This window comes from Diceros bicornis, chromosome 6, assembly GCF_020826845.1.
Source record: "Diceros bicornis minor isolate mBicDic1 chromosome 6, mDicBic1.mat.cur, whole genome shotgun sequence".
Lineage (NCBI taxonomy): Eukaryota > Metazoa > Chordata > Mammalia > Perissodactyla > Rhinocerotidae > Diceros > Diceros bicornis.
In genome coordinates, this window is record NC_080745.1 from 45,082,820 (window position 1) to 45,097,535 (window position 14,716).

Here is a 14,716-nt window from a genome sequence, read left to right on the forward strand (position 1 = left end):
GGACTTTGAGGGTATTATGCTAAGTGAAATAAGTCAGAGGGAGAAAGTCAAATCCCATATGATCTCACTAATAAGTAGAAGATAAAAACAACAACAAACAATCACATAGAGACAGAGATTGGTTTGGTGGTTACCAGAGGGGAAGAGGGGAGGGAGGAGGGTGAAAGGGATGATTAGGCACATGTGTGTGGTGATGGATTGTAGTTAGTCTTTGGGTAGTGAACATGATGTAATCTATACATAAATCAAAATATAATGATGTATGCCTGAAATTTATATAATCTTATAAACCAATGTTACCACGATATAAAAAAAAAGAAAAACAGCAACAAACAAACACATAGATACAGAGAACACATTGGTGGTTACCAGAGGGGAAGGAGAGGGGGGAGAGGGTGAAAGGGGTATAAGGGCACATGCATATGGTGACAGACGGAAACTAGACTTCTGGTAGTGAACACAACGTAGTCGATACAGAAGTCGAAATATAATGATGTACACTTGAAATTTATATAATGGTATAAACCAGTGTTACCTCAATAAAAAAATAAATTAAAACAAACAAACGAGCAAAGAAAAAAGTGATTGGAGAACAGGGATTGTTTTAAGGGAGTGGTTTCCAAACTTTATAGTCTTGGGACTGTTTACACTCTCTTGTTTTGGACCCCAAGGAACTTTTAATTACATGGATTATACTTATTGATATTTATTCTGTTAAAAATTACTGAATTAAAAGCTGAGAAGTTTAAAAATATTTGTTTAGTAATTAATTTAACGATAATAATAACAAACCCAGTTCATGTTGATGTAAATAACATACTTATTATGAAAAAAACTCTGTTTTCCAAAACAAACAAAATTTAGTGAGAAGAGCAGCATCCTTTTGCATTTTTGTAAGTCTCTTTAATGTCAGGCTTCATAGAAGACATCTGGATTCTCATATCTGCCCTGTACTCAATGTGTTGCAATATGTTTTTTTGATTGAAATGTATGAAGAAAATCTGGTCTCACACAGAGATGTAGTTAGGAAAGGGAGGAGTTTTTAATAGCCTTTTCAGGTAATTGTAGATATTCTTCTTTGATACTATGCCAAAACTCAGTTAAGTGACAGTTTTCCAAAGGTTAATTGCAGTATGGAACCTAAAACCACATCAATCCACTTTTCATACTTTGTTATATTAAATCTGTTTGTTTATTCTGTACTTTGAATAGATCTGCATTCAAGCCTGCTTTTGTAACATCATGAATTGGTTATTTCAAAAATAGTGGTTTGCTGAGTTATGTAAGAACTTAAAAATGTTGACACATTTCATTATATACCTAAAAAATCACTTTTGTTAGTATCACCAACAGGCTTATCAGAAAATCTTTATATATTGGGAAGTTATCAAGTTCAGGGTGATGGATACAAGTTTCCAAAATACTGGTTTTTGCTAGGAAGCTCAAATTGTATCATTGGAAAAAAATTACTGTCAGTTATTTCCCTTAGTTCATTTTCAAGAAAATGTCTGCCACATACCCAAGTCTGAGTAACCACAGTTTGTCTGTCAGACATTCTTTCAAACACAAGCAGGATTACATGACAAAAGGGGCTATTTTAGCTGGCTACTAAAACAAACACAAGTGCTTTTCTTTTCAATCAACAGTTGTTGTAATTCAGATGAAGCATTTTAAAAAATGTGTCTGTTTTTACTGTGAGTGAGTCGTGTTGAAGCATGTAAGGTGTCAAGTTTGGGATCAATACTTTGAATTGTGTTAAGACTCTTGCACTTTGACTCACTATCTCTTTTGCATCATCAGCATAAATGTGAACACAGTGCAAAAGTAGAGAACATGTTAGTATTACTATGAGAATAGTTTTGTCTTCACAAACTCCGTGAGAAATCTTGAGAACCCTCTTTTTAATAACTGCTGGTTTAAGGTCATCGTGATACAGATGTGGGAGGGCATCGTGCCACCTTCTGCTTTTTGAAAAGTTTAAAGAAAAGGCATTTCAGATTTCTACTACATGAAAAAAAAGTGAGATCATCTTATGTGAAACTCTTAGCCTTGAAATAATTTTAAAAACATCTTTTGTCTAAGGTTAAAAGTTTAAAACTTTCTGTTTTCTGCTGTTTCAACTTTCTGGCATTGGCATTTAGTAGTCAGAAATGTCTTTTTTTTCTTGTCTCTAGTGCCTAACATTTGACAGAGCCCTGACAACCAAATCACAGTAAAGTAAATTCATTCCTCCTCTGAAGACTTTCTGAAGTATACTCTTAGTTACGGGTGACATTTTTTGGCTTCACAAAATTGATTGTTCAGAAACAAGTCTTATTTCAGTGAAGTATTCTATAGTATGTAATCATGACAACCATATAAATCAACCCAACTCATATTTTAGTTGAGATAGCATTTTTTCCCTTAAATCATACAAAAGAGTGCTTTATTTTAAAAGGTTTGTTTAAAGTGTAACTGTTTTAATTGATCTCATTTCTTTAGGAAGACTTTTTATGCAATCACAGATGATCTTCTGAGTCCTGGGTTGTTTTCAGTGCTAATTTCCCAAAATGTTTATGCAGTATATTTGTTAAGTCATGTATTCTTTCTAATCATAGTCCAGGTAGCAATTGAAAGTAATGAAAATGATCTTGATAACTCACCTAATGAGCCATGGTTAAAATTCAGTTTTTAGATTATGGCTTATGTGTTGCTTACAGAGTGATCCTCAAGAACAGACGATGTTGCAGAAGAAAGGCAGAAAGTTATGACTTTGAAGACAGAGGAGAATTTTATGAAAAATAAACTGGGGTTATCAGGTACTTAATAGGGAGGGAAAGATTAAGCTTACAAACAAGAGCCTTGGAGATGATCTGGAGATAAATATTGCCCTTGGGTCTCAAGAAAGGGAAATTTAGTTATAAGGTATTTTTTTTAACTATAAAAAAATTTCAAATTTATAGTAGAGACTAGTGTTGGCCAACAACTATATCTCACCACCTAAATTTAACAACTGTTAATATTTTATTGTATTTACTTCTTTTTTTTGTGAAGATATTTTAAGCTAAATTAAATACATCATGACATTTTACTCCTAAATAAGCTAGTTTGCATCTCTAAAAGATAAAAACTTACAAACATACATTTGACTATTATGGGATGATTTGAGAACCCCAGAGGACCTGCCCATGGGCCATTGCTTTGCTGACTAGTGTGCAGGCTACGAGCTCTAGTGAAATAGCTTGGGATGGTGAAGGGGATTTTATAGAAGTGTTGAGAAGACTTAGAGAAGATGAACGCTGAGAGGTGGGCAAGAAATGGAAGAGAGGCAGAGAGATCTAGTGGGCAAGTTTGATTAAACTTTGCTATTTTGTGTGTGATTTAATCATTTTCTCTATCTCCTCATAATGTCGTAATTTACATTTGCCTTATTCATTCATGCTTTAGAAATTGGATTATTTTTTTTTTGACTTGACCCTGACCTTAGGGTGGGTGTGGAGTGAAAACCGAGGCTGCCCAAATGTGTCCATGGGAGCTGTACAACTAACATGGAAGGAGTCTAGGAATCTACACTCTGAAGAGCGTTAGCCAGTCAGTAACAGAACGTCCGATTGGAGATAATTATTCCACCCTCCCTTTTTTTGCACTGAAGTAATATAGTCTGTCTTAATTTATGCAATGTCTTCTTATGTTTAGGTCTCGGATGTGGTTTATTATACACTGCAACAGTGACCATTACGTGCCAGTATTTTGACAGCCGCCGAGGCCTTGCGCTTGGCCTGATTTCAACAGGTACATTTTCAAAATAAGTACAGCATTGCCGTTATTCAGCCTTCTAATCAAAGTTAAAAGTTAGCAAGCACAGATTTGTTTAACCAACCACTCCCCAGCTACCACTCAGGTAGCAAATTTTTTTCCTCTAGTCCTAGAAGGAAATTTTATTTTCCACCATAAATATGGGTGTAGCTTTCAAAAATCTTGGGCATTGGATATCCAATATAATACAGGAAAACAAAGCTATGGGCCCAGTAAATTGAGAGTCACCTGCTGGTGAGATCCTTGCTGAGAGAAGCAGAGAGAGCTTAAGTAAAGCACGTTATCCCTGAGAAAGATAGGAGAAATGGGAGGAAAATGGAGACCCTTAAGGCCACTGTCGGAAAGACTGATGCTGACATCACTCCATCTCCATTTATTGTGGAACTTACAGTTTTTCTCAAGTACTGCTTTATGAATACATCTCACTGACCCGTGCATATCCAAACAACCGGATGTTTACTCTTGTTATCCCTTTACTAATCAAGGGATGACCACTGAGTGGGGAAATGTAAATGTAGTCCAGCCTTCTGGACTCCCTCTGATATTTTAAAGTGGTGCTTCACTTTTCAGATGGATTTTTTTCTAAGCTGTTTAGGGAATTTATCAAAATTTTCTGTGGCCAATATTTTGAGTTTGCTCAGGAGATGAAGCAGCCAAGTTTACTAAAAGTTGTAAGTTTCCATATGCTACTTATTAATCAGTGGGTATGCCTGGGAGGTCAGACTTTCAGATAAGCTGAATAAATTCAATAGCATATCTGGCAAGAGGATCCAAACTATGTTATGTTCATGAGGCCAACCCGGTGGCAAGAAAGTAATTCCAGATCAAATTAAATTGAGCTGAATATTTACCCAAGGTGGTTTAAGGACGCATTACCAGGTGAGAAATGTGAATCATGGTCTAGGAGGAGACAGAGCTAGAGTCTGAGGACATGACTAAGGCAGAACTGGGAGAAAAAATAGAAAAAGCAGAAGATGAGGAATCTAGAGCAGTTGGTACCTATACTCTATTTTCTGTAGAGGTGCTATAATGCAGTGATGAGCACAGACCCTGGAGCCAGACCACCTGGTTTTGAAGCCTGCCTGTCACTCACTAGCTGTCTGGTGATGGACAAGTTACTTAACTGTTCTGTTAACTGTTAAGCCTCAGTTTTCTGAACTGTAAAATGGTATATAATAGCACTCATCACATTGGGTTATTGGGAATATTAAAGGAGCATATGTATAAGGCACATGGCAAGGGCTCTAAAAGTATTAGCATTATAATTATGACCTAGATTTCCCTTCATGTCCAAATTTATTTGTGCTGAAGATATCAGACATTGTATGCTGAGAGAGCTGTTCTTGCTTTTCACTCAGTCTGGAGAGAGGGCAGAAGGGCTTGGGCTGAATCAGAAATGGAGTGACTGTGGACAGGCAAGATTTGGCAGAATTAAGGAATTTTCAGTTTCAACTCACAGGGAGTGAGGTGAGGCAAAATTAAGGAGAGTCACTAATCTACTGTCTCAGTCAGCTCAGGCTACTATAACAAAGTACCATAGCCTGGGTGGCTTATAAATAACAGAAATTTATTTCCCACCGTTCTGGAGGCTGGAAGTCTGAGATCAGAGTGCCAGCATGGTCAGATTCTTGTGAGAGCCCTCTTCCAGGTTGCAGACTGCTATCTTCTGTCCTCACATGGCAGAAGGGGAGAGGAAACTCTCTGGGGTCTCTTTTATAAGGGCACTAATCCCACTCATGAGGGCTCCATCCTCATGACCTTACCTCCCAAAGGCCACACCTCCTAATACCATCACCTGGGAGGTTAGGTTTCAGCATATGAATTTTGGGAGGACACAAACATCTAATCTATAGCATCCACTTTCAGTGAAAGAGACGACAAGCAAAACAAAACTCACAGAATTTTTTTAAAAACTGAAAAGAAACCAAAAGTCAGAATACTTGAAATATTGTGAATTAGTTGAAAGAAAGGAACGTGGGCATGAAACAAATGTTTTGGGGAAGCGATCTGGCTCCCTGGTGAACAGGGGTTAGTAAACTAATGCCCAGGGGCCAAATCTAGTGTACTGTCTGTTTTTGAACAGCTCATGAGCTAAGAATAATTTTTACATTTTTGTATAGTTAAAAAAAAATCTAAATAATAATATTTCATGGCATGTGAAAATTATGTGAAATTCAAATTTCAGTGTCCATAAATAAAATATAGGAATACAACCATGCTCATTCCTTTATGATTTTTCTCTGTCTGCTTTCATGCTTCAAGGGCAGAGTTGAGCATTTTTTTCTTTTGGTGAGGGGGATTGGCCCTGAGCTAACATTTGTTGCCAGTCTTCCTCTTTTTGCTTGAGGAAGATTGGCCCTGAGGTAACATCTGTGCCAATCTTCCTCTATTTTATATGTGGATCCCTACTACAGCATGGCTTGACGAGCAGTGTGTAGGTCCACACCTGGGATCCAAACCCATGAACCCTGGGCTGCCGAAGTGGAGCGCACGAGTTTAACCACTATGCCACCAGGCTGGCCCCCAAAGTTGAGCATTTTTGACAGAGATTGTCTGGCCCCCTATTCCTTAAACATTTACTCTCTGGCCCTTTATGGAAAAAGTTTATTGACCTCCGGTATTAATGACTCAATCAAAGCATGAGTGTGTCTCTCACTGTTTCAGGTTCCCTGAACATCAATTAATATTTTTCCTCTTTGTGATAATGTATAATTTAGGCATGCATGGAAGCATAATTAGTGCTTTATTTCACTGTTCCCTTTACATTGATGATTTTTAAATTGGAATTTTCTTTTCAAAGATTAAAAATTATAGTTTTATGGTTTACACAGTTCCACCAGAAAGCTCTAAATGACTTTCCATTGCCTGAAAGAATCCTTGCATCTTTCTAAGACGTGGCTGCGTTTTTGTGGGCTGTAGGCTGAGGAAAGTGCTATTCAATGCGCAATTTGATTTTGCTGCCCTGTCATATACTTAGCACATTATAGGTGTTCAGTGAATTTCTTTTAAATCGATTTGATATGTTTCCCTTATATTTCATGATGTTGACAGCTAAACTTGGTTGGTGAGCAATGGGGATGTTATTCATTTTCTTAACTTAAGGTCAAAATATAGAACTTGCAAGCACAAAGAGTATTTTTAAGTATCTAGTGGTATGGCACTTTGTTAGAATCTGTACAAAGAAATGGTCTTAGACAAAAATATGAATTAACAGTGAATGGATGCTAATGCAGTACGGAAGCACATGAAATAGTCCTATTTTCAAGTCTTTCGGTTTGTTTTCTGAAGTGCTTTTAACTCTTGAATTATGTGCCACTTTTAAAAAGATAAGGGAAGGATTACATTTGTCTACTATTATTACTTCTCAAAAGTCAGCACAGAGATACTCTCTTAGTAGCCACAGAAAGATACTATTTTAGCTGCCATTATATTAACATGAACTATTAATTAACATTTGCATGCAAAGATTTTTCTTCTTTGGAGTTGAAGGAGTTAACTTTAAAAATGTTAGGAAGGGACAACCGTGGTCCCAAAGAAAAATGTTTTCTTACAACTCTAAGACGGAGCCATTTGGTTATTTGTAAGAATGTGTGATAAGATGGATTTTTACTGCAAGCATGACATCCTGTTAGAGTTATCATGTAATTTGGTATAGACCATCTATCAACCTATTTGGATTATTTTTTTTTACAGATCTATTTATTTCTTTCCTGCTGTTTCACATGATGTTTCTCAATGATATTTAAATTTTTAAACACTCAATTTTTAAAAAATTGAAGCCAGAACCATATAAGAACACTGCAAATTAGTTGGGCTGATGTAACTTGCCATTCCAGCATGTTTAATGTGATCTATGCTAAAAAACTGGAGTATTTACAGTGTTGCACAGATGTGCAAACCAGGCATGCTTTGTAATTTAAATACCCTATCAAATTCCACTTTACTCTTCTCATCGTTTATTAATATGAATCATTCATTCTGGTGATTCAGCAATGGATTTGAACTATCAGACCATTATAAATATCTGAAAACTAAAATATATTCTTCATCTCAAAAAGTAAAATATGAAAATTTGCTTTTCCAAAGGGAATAAAGGGAGTAAATATATAAGCATGGAGCCTGGCACATCATAAGTGCACAAAAAAGTGATTGCACAAAGTATTTGTAAGAATATGGGCTCCTGGAGTCAGACTGATTGTGAATCCTACTTCTGCCATTTACAGCTTTGTGACCTGTGGTAAATTTCTCAACCTTTCTAGCCCTGGGTCACTTCATGTGTAGGTTGGGAATAATAATAGGACCTACTCAACAGGATCATTATAAGGATTAAACAAGTTTGGGCAATGTAAAGTGCTTACTCAGTGGTTGAACTATAAATGCTAATTCTTAAAATAAATATTCTGTCAGTATTACTATTATTATCATTATCTTGAATATTCTTGCTGTGATTTTAATATGAAGGCACGCATGAATGCCAGTGTAAAAAAGAAATTGAATTGTGATACTAATAATGCCTGTCCTGAAGGCTTCAAACTATAAGAGATCAAGATTGAACAGCTCTCATTTCCTTTTCAGGTTCAAGTGTTGGGCTTTTTATATATGCTGCTCTGCAGAGGCTGCTGATTGAGTTCTATGGACTGGATGGATGCCTGCTGATTGTGGGGGCTTTAGCTTTAAATATATTAGCCTGTGGCAGTCTGATGAGACCTCTCCAGACCTCTGATTGTCCTTTGCCTGAAAAAACAGCTCTGGAAAATGTACCAGATAGATACTCCATTTACAATGAAAAAGAAAAGAATCTGGAAGAAAACATAAACATTCTTGAAAAGAATTACACTAGAGAGGAAATCTGCAAGAGCACCTTAGCCAATGGTGACTGGAAACAGGAGAGTTTACTTCATAAGAACCCAACAACGGCACACACAAAAGAGACTGAAACCTACAAAAAGAAAGTGGCAGAACAGACATATTTTTGCACACAGCTTGCCAAGAGGAAGTGGCAATTATATAAAAACTACTGTGGAGAAACTGTGGCTCTTTTTAAAAACAAAGTATTTTTAGCGCTCTTCGTTGCTATCTTTCTTTTTGACATCGGAGGGTTTCCACCTTCATTACTTATGGAAGATGTAGCAAGAAGTTCAAACATAAAAGAAGAAGAGTGTATTATGCCTCTTATTTCCATTATTGGCATTATGACAGCAGTTGGTAAACTCCTTTTAGGGATCCTGGCTGACTTCAAGTGGATTAATACCTTATATCTTTACGTAGCTACCTTAATCATCATGGGCCTGGCCTTGTGTGCAATTCCATTTGCCAAAAGTTATGTCACGTTGGCAATACTTTCTGGGATCGTGGGGTTTCTTACTGGTAATTGGTCCATCTTCCCATATGTGACCACAAAAACTGTGGGAATTGAAAAATTAGCCCATGCCTATGGGATATTAATGTTCTTTGCTGGACTTGGAAGTAGCCTTGGACCACCTATTGTTGGTAAGATATTTATTTTAAAGTCAACCTATTGTACTGTTCTTCTTTGTAACACTCCAGATATAGAAATTCAAATTGTAATAATAGCACAGATTTGCACAAAATAAATCTGCATGGAATATCTCATGGGAATGATTTATTCAAAATCACTTTGCTATGGTTGAAAAAGCCAATATACTTGCTCAGGGATTTGTATTCATTCTTTATTTGGGAAAAAATCAAAACGCCTGTTTATTCTTGTCCAAATATTTGAGAGATTCTCCTCTTCTAACTTCCAATGGGCCACTTTAGAAGTAGATGGGGTAATATATATCCTAATCCTAACTGTATATAAAATTGATGAAATTAGAGTATGGGCTTCATATTCATGTGATTTCTATCAAATTCATTTTTTTCTTACTCTCTTTTCAGGTTGGTTTTTCGACTGGACCCAGACCTATGACATTGCATTTTATTTTAGTGGCTTCTGCGTCCTGCTGGGAGGTTTTATTCTGCTGCTGGCAGCCTTGCCCCTCTGGGATAGATGCAACAAGCAACTCCCTAAGCCAGCTTCAGCGACCTTTTTGTACAAAGTTGCCTCTAATGTTTAGAGGAATATCGGAAGGCACTACAAGACTGTTTTCTCATAGCAAAATTTTGCTGTGGCTGACTCTGAACGCATTTTTTTTTACGCATCCTATGCTCTATGTACTGTATACATAGTTTCTATCTCCTGTATTTTTTTTTCTCTTTTTTCTTTTTCCAAGAACTGGGAGTATTCTGTTTTAATAGTATTCATGAGTTCTTGACATTGTAAAAATTTTGGCCAGCCTCAGAAGGCTTTCTCTGTGTCAAGAAGTATAATTTCTCTGCAGACTCCATTTGTTCCATTGCAAGGCGCCCAGGGGGGACTCTTCTGTTTTAAAACTGATGCAAGCAGCCTGATGAGTTATGTGTGAAGGCCGCTGGGGACTAACTCACTCTCTTCTCTGTTAGACTAGCTAGTAAATAGAAGACTTTGAGACAGTCAGGAAATGAACATGATTACTAAAACAGCCTTAAGAATTGCAGTGGAGCAAACTGATCCTTTTAAAAAAAATATTTTAAATTGTAGTTAACTAGTTTTCATTATTCTATTGTATTTACCTTGTTTAAGCACCCACATGTTTGCTGTCCATTGAGCATGAATTGTTTCAATTCCTAAGGTGTTTGCTGAGATGCAGGCAGTCTCCAAACAGAAGAGCGGTCACTGCTGCCCTTCGTCATAGTGGGCTGCTATAACCTTGCTCATTTTTCTTTGTCAGCATCTGCTCAGCTGATGTTTCCCAGAAAGTGCTGATTTTACCTGTTTCCAAATTGGAAATGCATATTTAAACCATTCCATTCTTGCAAATGGAAAACATCCATTTGCTTTGGGCACAGTGGGGATGCATATCTTGCATATCTTCTCAGTGAAGGGTTTATTTGCTACTATCAGATTTTACCAGTATCAAACCTTAATTCTCCGGCAGAACTAAAAAGTGTTTGTGTTGTGTGTGTGTGTGTGTGTGTGTGTGTGTGTGTGTGGATGGATGTGTTGTGCTCTGAGTCTGTAGGGTATGAGAAGGGAAAAAGGCAATAAGAAATTGATACCCTGATCCAACTTCATTCAATCTTAAGAAAAATGTTCTAGGAAGAAAATCAATGTTTAATAAATTGACATTTTTCTAAAGAAATGTTTTTAAAACTTTGCTATGCATCAGAATCCTCTAGATCCTTTAAAAAATATAGTTGCCTGAGTATCACTCTTGGAGATTTTAATTCTGTGGGTCTAGACTGTGGGCCAAGCATCTATATTTTTAATGAACTTCTCAAGTGATTCTGATAACACAGCCTGGGTTGAGAATGACTGTTATAAGACTGGCAATAGAGAAACATTTATTCTCTTAAATAAAAAACAAAAAAACAATAAACCATTGAGGTTAGGGGTTTTAAAAAATAGCCAAGTGTGGTTCTTTAAATAGGAGGCACTCTTCCCATTGTGCCAAAATTGTCTTTCATTTCTTTTGAAATATGTAAGATTATTTTATACTTCTATGTTGCCTTTCTTCAAAGGCGCCTGAAGCACTTTATAAGCATGAATCCCCACAACACCTCAGTGAGGTAGGTAACTAGTGCTTTTCTATGCAGTAAACCTGGAGTATGGGGAACTTTGTAACTGAGTTAATCCTACTCAATAATGTAATAGTGGGGCTCCAAAGCGCCTTGGACTTCTGCTCCATACTCAGACTTCTGGAAAGTTTTCTGTACCTCATTCTTTAGTCACTATCAAGGTTAGTAAGTACAATAAGTGACATTAAAAAAAATTAAACTAAATGTTTTTGTGTTGAAAGTTCTTTTTTGCCAATATTATGTTCAGGAAATCCAGTGACCTGAAAAATTTAACTTTTATGACATCCCCACATTCACCAATGTTGACAATTGTCCAAGTGCATCTTCACTATGTCTACTAATGTAATCCAATGTGTACACTGTCCATTGTCTAGGGAATGAATTTTAAGTTACAATAAAATATTTTTTGTTTGTTTTGCATTGGTTTGTTTGCTTTATCTCTTCTTAGCCAGTCCCCCTCCTCCCAAATTACAGTGACACTTCACTTGAATGTAAAAATATAAATTACTTGATGTTCACTTCAGACCCTAGAATTTGGTGATTGGACATCAGCATATTCAACAGTCACTTTGCAAAACTATTTTGACCATTGCCTTCCAAAAAGCTAATCAGTCCTACAGAATCCTTTTGAGGCAAAGGAGACAGATTTCTCTTTGAGATTCTTAATAATGATCTCACCAATCATTAATGGAATCCTTAATATGTTCCAAGCATATTATATTATTTATCTCTCATGATAGCCCTATGAGATGGGGATTATGATTCTCATTGTATGGTACAAAACATAATTGCCATGATATGGACAACACACACACACACACACACACACACGTAATTTCCAAAAGCAAAATGAGACAGGTTTCTAGTAAACCCTTTGATTTCTAGCATGGCTGGGAAATGGGGCCTAGCTGGGAGGGTTGCTATAAAGCCAATCCTTTAATGAATAGAGAAGTTATGTTTATGTAAATAGTTATTCATGACTTTCCCATTTCCCAAGAATTAGCATTTTAAAAACACACTTAATAATGAAATTATATTGATTAGAATATAATCTTCCTTTTGTGACTCAAAAGATACTTCTTGACATTCCAAGTGCCAAGGGGCTGAGTTGGGAAAGGGTGTGAAGTAAGAAAGTTAGTTGGGGACCCTCTTCTCTGACTTTGTTTAATACCTCCCACCCCTCCTTTCAGTCTCCTGCCTCTCTCTCTGATGAGCCTCCTAGGAGCCAGCTGGTGATCTAATTTTCTCTAGGGTGACCATGTCATCAGGGGAGAAGGTTCAGCCACCAACTTTTAAAGGCCCCATGAGGAACAACTCCCAAGAACCAGAAGTTCCAGCACTGGGAGGTCATGACCCAATGGTATGTCAGTCATGTTGTGCTGGCTGGAAAGTCCCGTTACCTCGATAGCCTCAACTTCTAGCATCAATGTAGGATTATCTTAACTCAGGACGTTCCGGGAAACAAAGGAGAGCTCTATTTTGAAGGAAAGAATTTATCATTTTTTTCTTTTACTTAGAAAGAGTATTATATTAAACATACAAAAGACACAGTTTACATTATCAGGGCCATACCATTTCTCCTTCATTAATAATAATCTTGGGACTTTTGGCTCTATAGTCAATTGTGTCTGAAGGATGCCAGTTAATAAGATGCCTGTTTGAGTAAGGAGTTTAATCCCGATGAGTTAAAATGATCGGAGATCTAGGAATACATGGATGATATTTGGAGATACAGTATACATACATGTTAAAATTGTGATTCCTGAGTTCAAATCCTAGCCCAGTTCCTGGGGCTGGGTGATTATGAGCAAATTATTTAGCCTCTCAAAGCCTAAGTTTCCTCATTTGGCAAACACGTCATAAGCCTATTGTGGGAATTAAACAAGATAACTTATATATATACGCCTGGCACATATTTGGTAAACATTAGCTCTTATTTTTCTTGTCATTATTCTTTAGTGTGTGGCTTCTCAATACCTGAGGGAGCTATCAATGTTCCTGGGCACAGGTGTGGGGGAAATGTTTGCATTGAAGGGCCTCATTTAGAAGAAGAATAATGAGCCTTCTGTTATCTCTAACTTGTACAATTGTCACAGCTCTTGCCCTCCCCCAAGCATGTTCTTGTCAAAATCTTTTATCCTTAGGGATTCATGATTCAGCACATTTTTCCGGAATTGCCATTCAGAAGCTCTGGCACAAAACAAAACAGAACACATGCTGTTCCTCCACAAATCAAATAGAATCCACTTTGTAAGTTGAACTGCTATGGGAATTTGAACTTTTATTTTTTTCCTTAAGAACTTTCTTCTGAGCTGCTTGGAAGGCTGGCTTGAAATTGGGCAGAAAGCAAAATGCCCTGATTTGTTTATTGAGAACTAATTGGCTTCAGCTCAGGGCCCTTACTTCACTGCCTTCCCAGTACTCCTTTGAGATTTACTCCTGAGGGAGTGTAATTCCTTGCCAAGTCTTCTGGGATTCTATTCCTAGCAGGTCTCAGTCACATTAGGTGCTTTTTACTACGTGCATTCCTTGGCCTAAAAAGTCACTTACTTTTATTCTTTCTCCTTGAAAAAAATAAAAAATATACATATTTAACAATTAAATTTAATCAGTTTTTTTCTAAGTGATTTTCTAAAACTTTGGTAATCAGCGTGTTTTCAATAAAGAATAATTAACTGTGAGCAAGGTGCTGTTCTGCTGTAGGTCACCTTAAAACTACATAACCACAGAGATATGCCTGTTTTTTCTTCCTGGAAAAGTTCCTAATGTGCTAAGTTGTTATTCCTCCAGCATAGATCTGAAAACTCCTGAATATCTATAGCTTTAAGAGGGCATTTCTAAGAGTAGCCCAAAAGACATTAGGACCATAACAACAAAGGCAACCAGGTGGGACTGGCTATAGCAACCTCTTAAAGATGATGGGCCAGGCTGAGCAGCTCCTGTGCGTATGGTCTCGCAGGCTTCTGGCAGGGTGCCGTTATGAGAACTCCTGGGCAGAATTCCCTCCTGAGACAAATGCATCTCCCTGAAGGTCAAGTGCGAACAAGGGCTCGGTGGAGGAATTATCTGAGGCCAATGAGAGTGCCACGCTACACACAGGGTCAGGATGGTCTCAGGTCTCTGGACAGAACTGTAGAGGGTTGGTTTGTCCAGTAAAATGGGATAATATATGGGACCTTCATCTGCACAAGACTGAAAACAACTGTAACTTCCAAGGGACATTTTAGCAGTCACTAGCTGAGAGGCATAAGAGGGACAAGAGCTATGTCTGTGCCTTGTTCTCAAAGACCGGGGAAGTGGTGTG

At 37.2% G+C, this 14,716-nt stretch overlaps 1 protein-coding gene across 1 annotated transcript in view; it reads left to right on the forward strand.

Annotated features, from left to right (window-relative positions):
- The window catches only part of SLC16A9 (solute carrier family 16 member 9), a 55,939-nt gene extending 45,154 nt beyond the window's left edge, over positions 1-10,785 (forward strand). Inside the window, exons 4-6 of the mRNA XM_058543401.1 lie at positions 3,676-3,771; positions 8,371-9,285; positions 9,694-10,785. Coding sequence (XP_058399384.1) covers positions 3,676-3,771; positions 8,371-9,285; positions 9,694-9,872 — 1,190 coding nt within the window. The 3' untranslated portion in view covers positions 9,873-10,785. The remainder of the gene's footprint in view (positions 1-3,675; positions 3,772-8,370; positions 9,286-9,693) is intronic.
- The last annotated feature ends 3,931 nt before the right edge of the window (positions 10,786-14,716 follow it).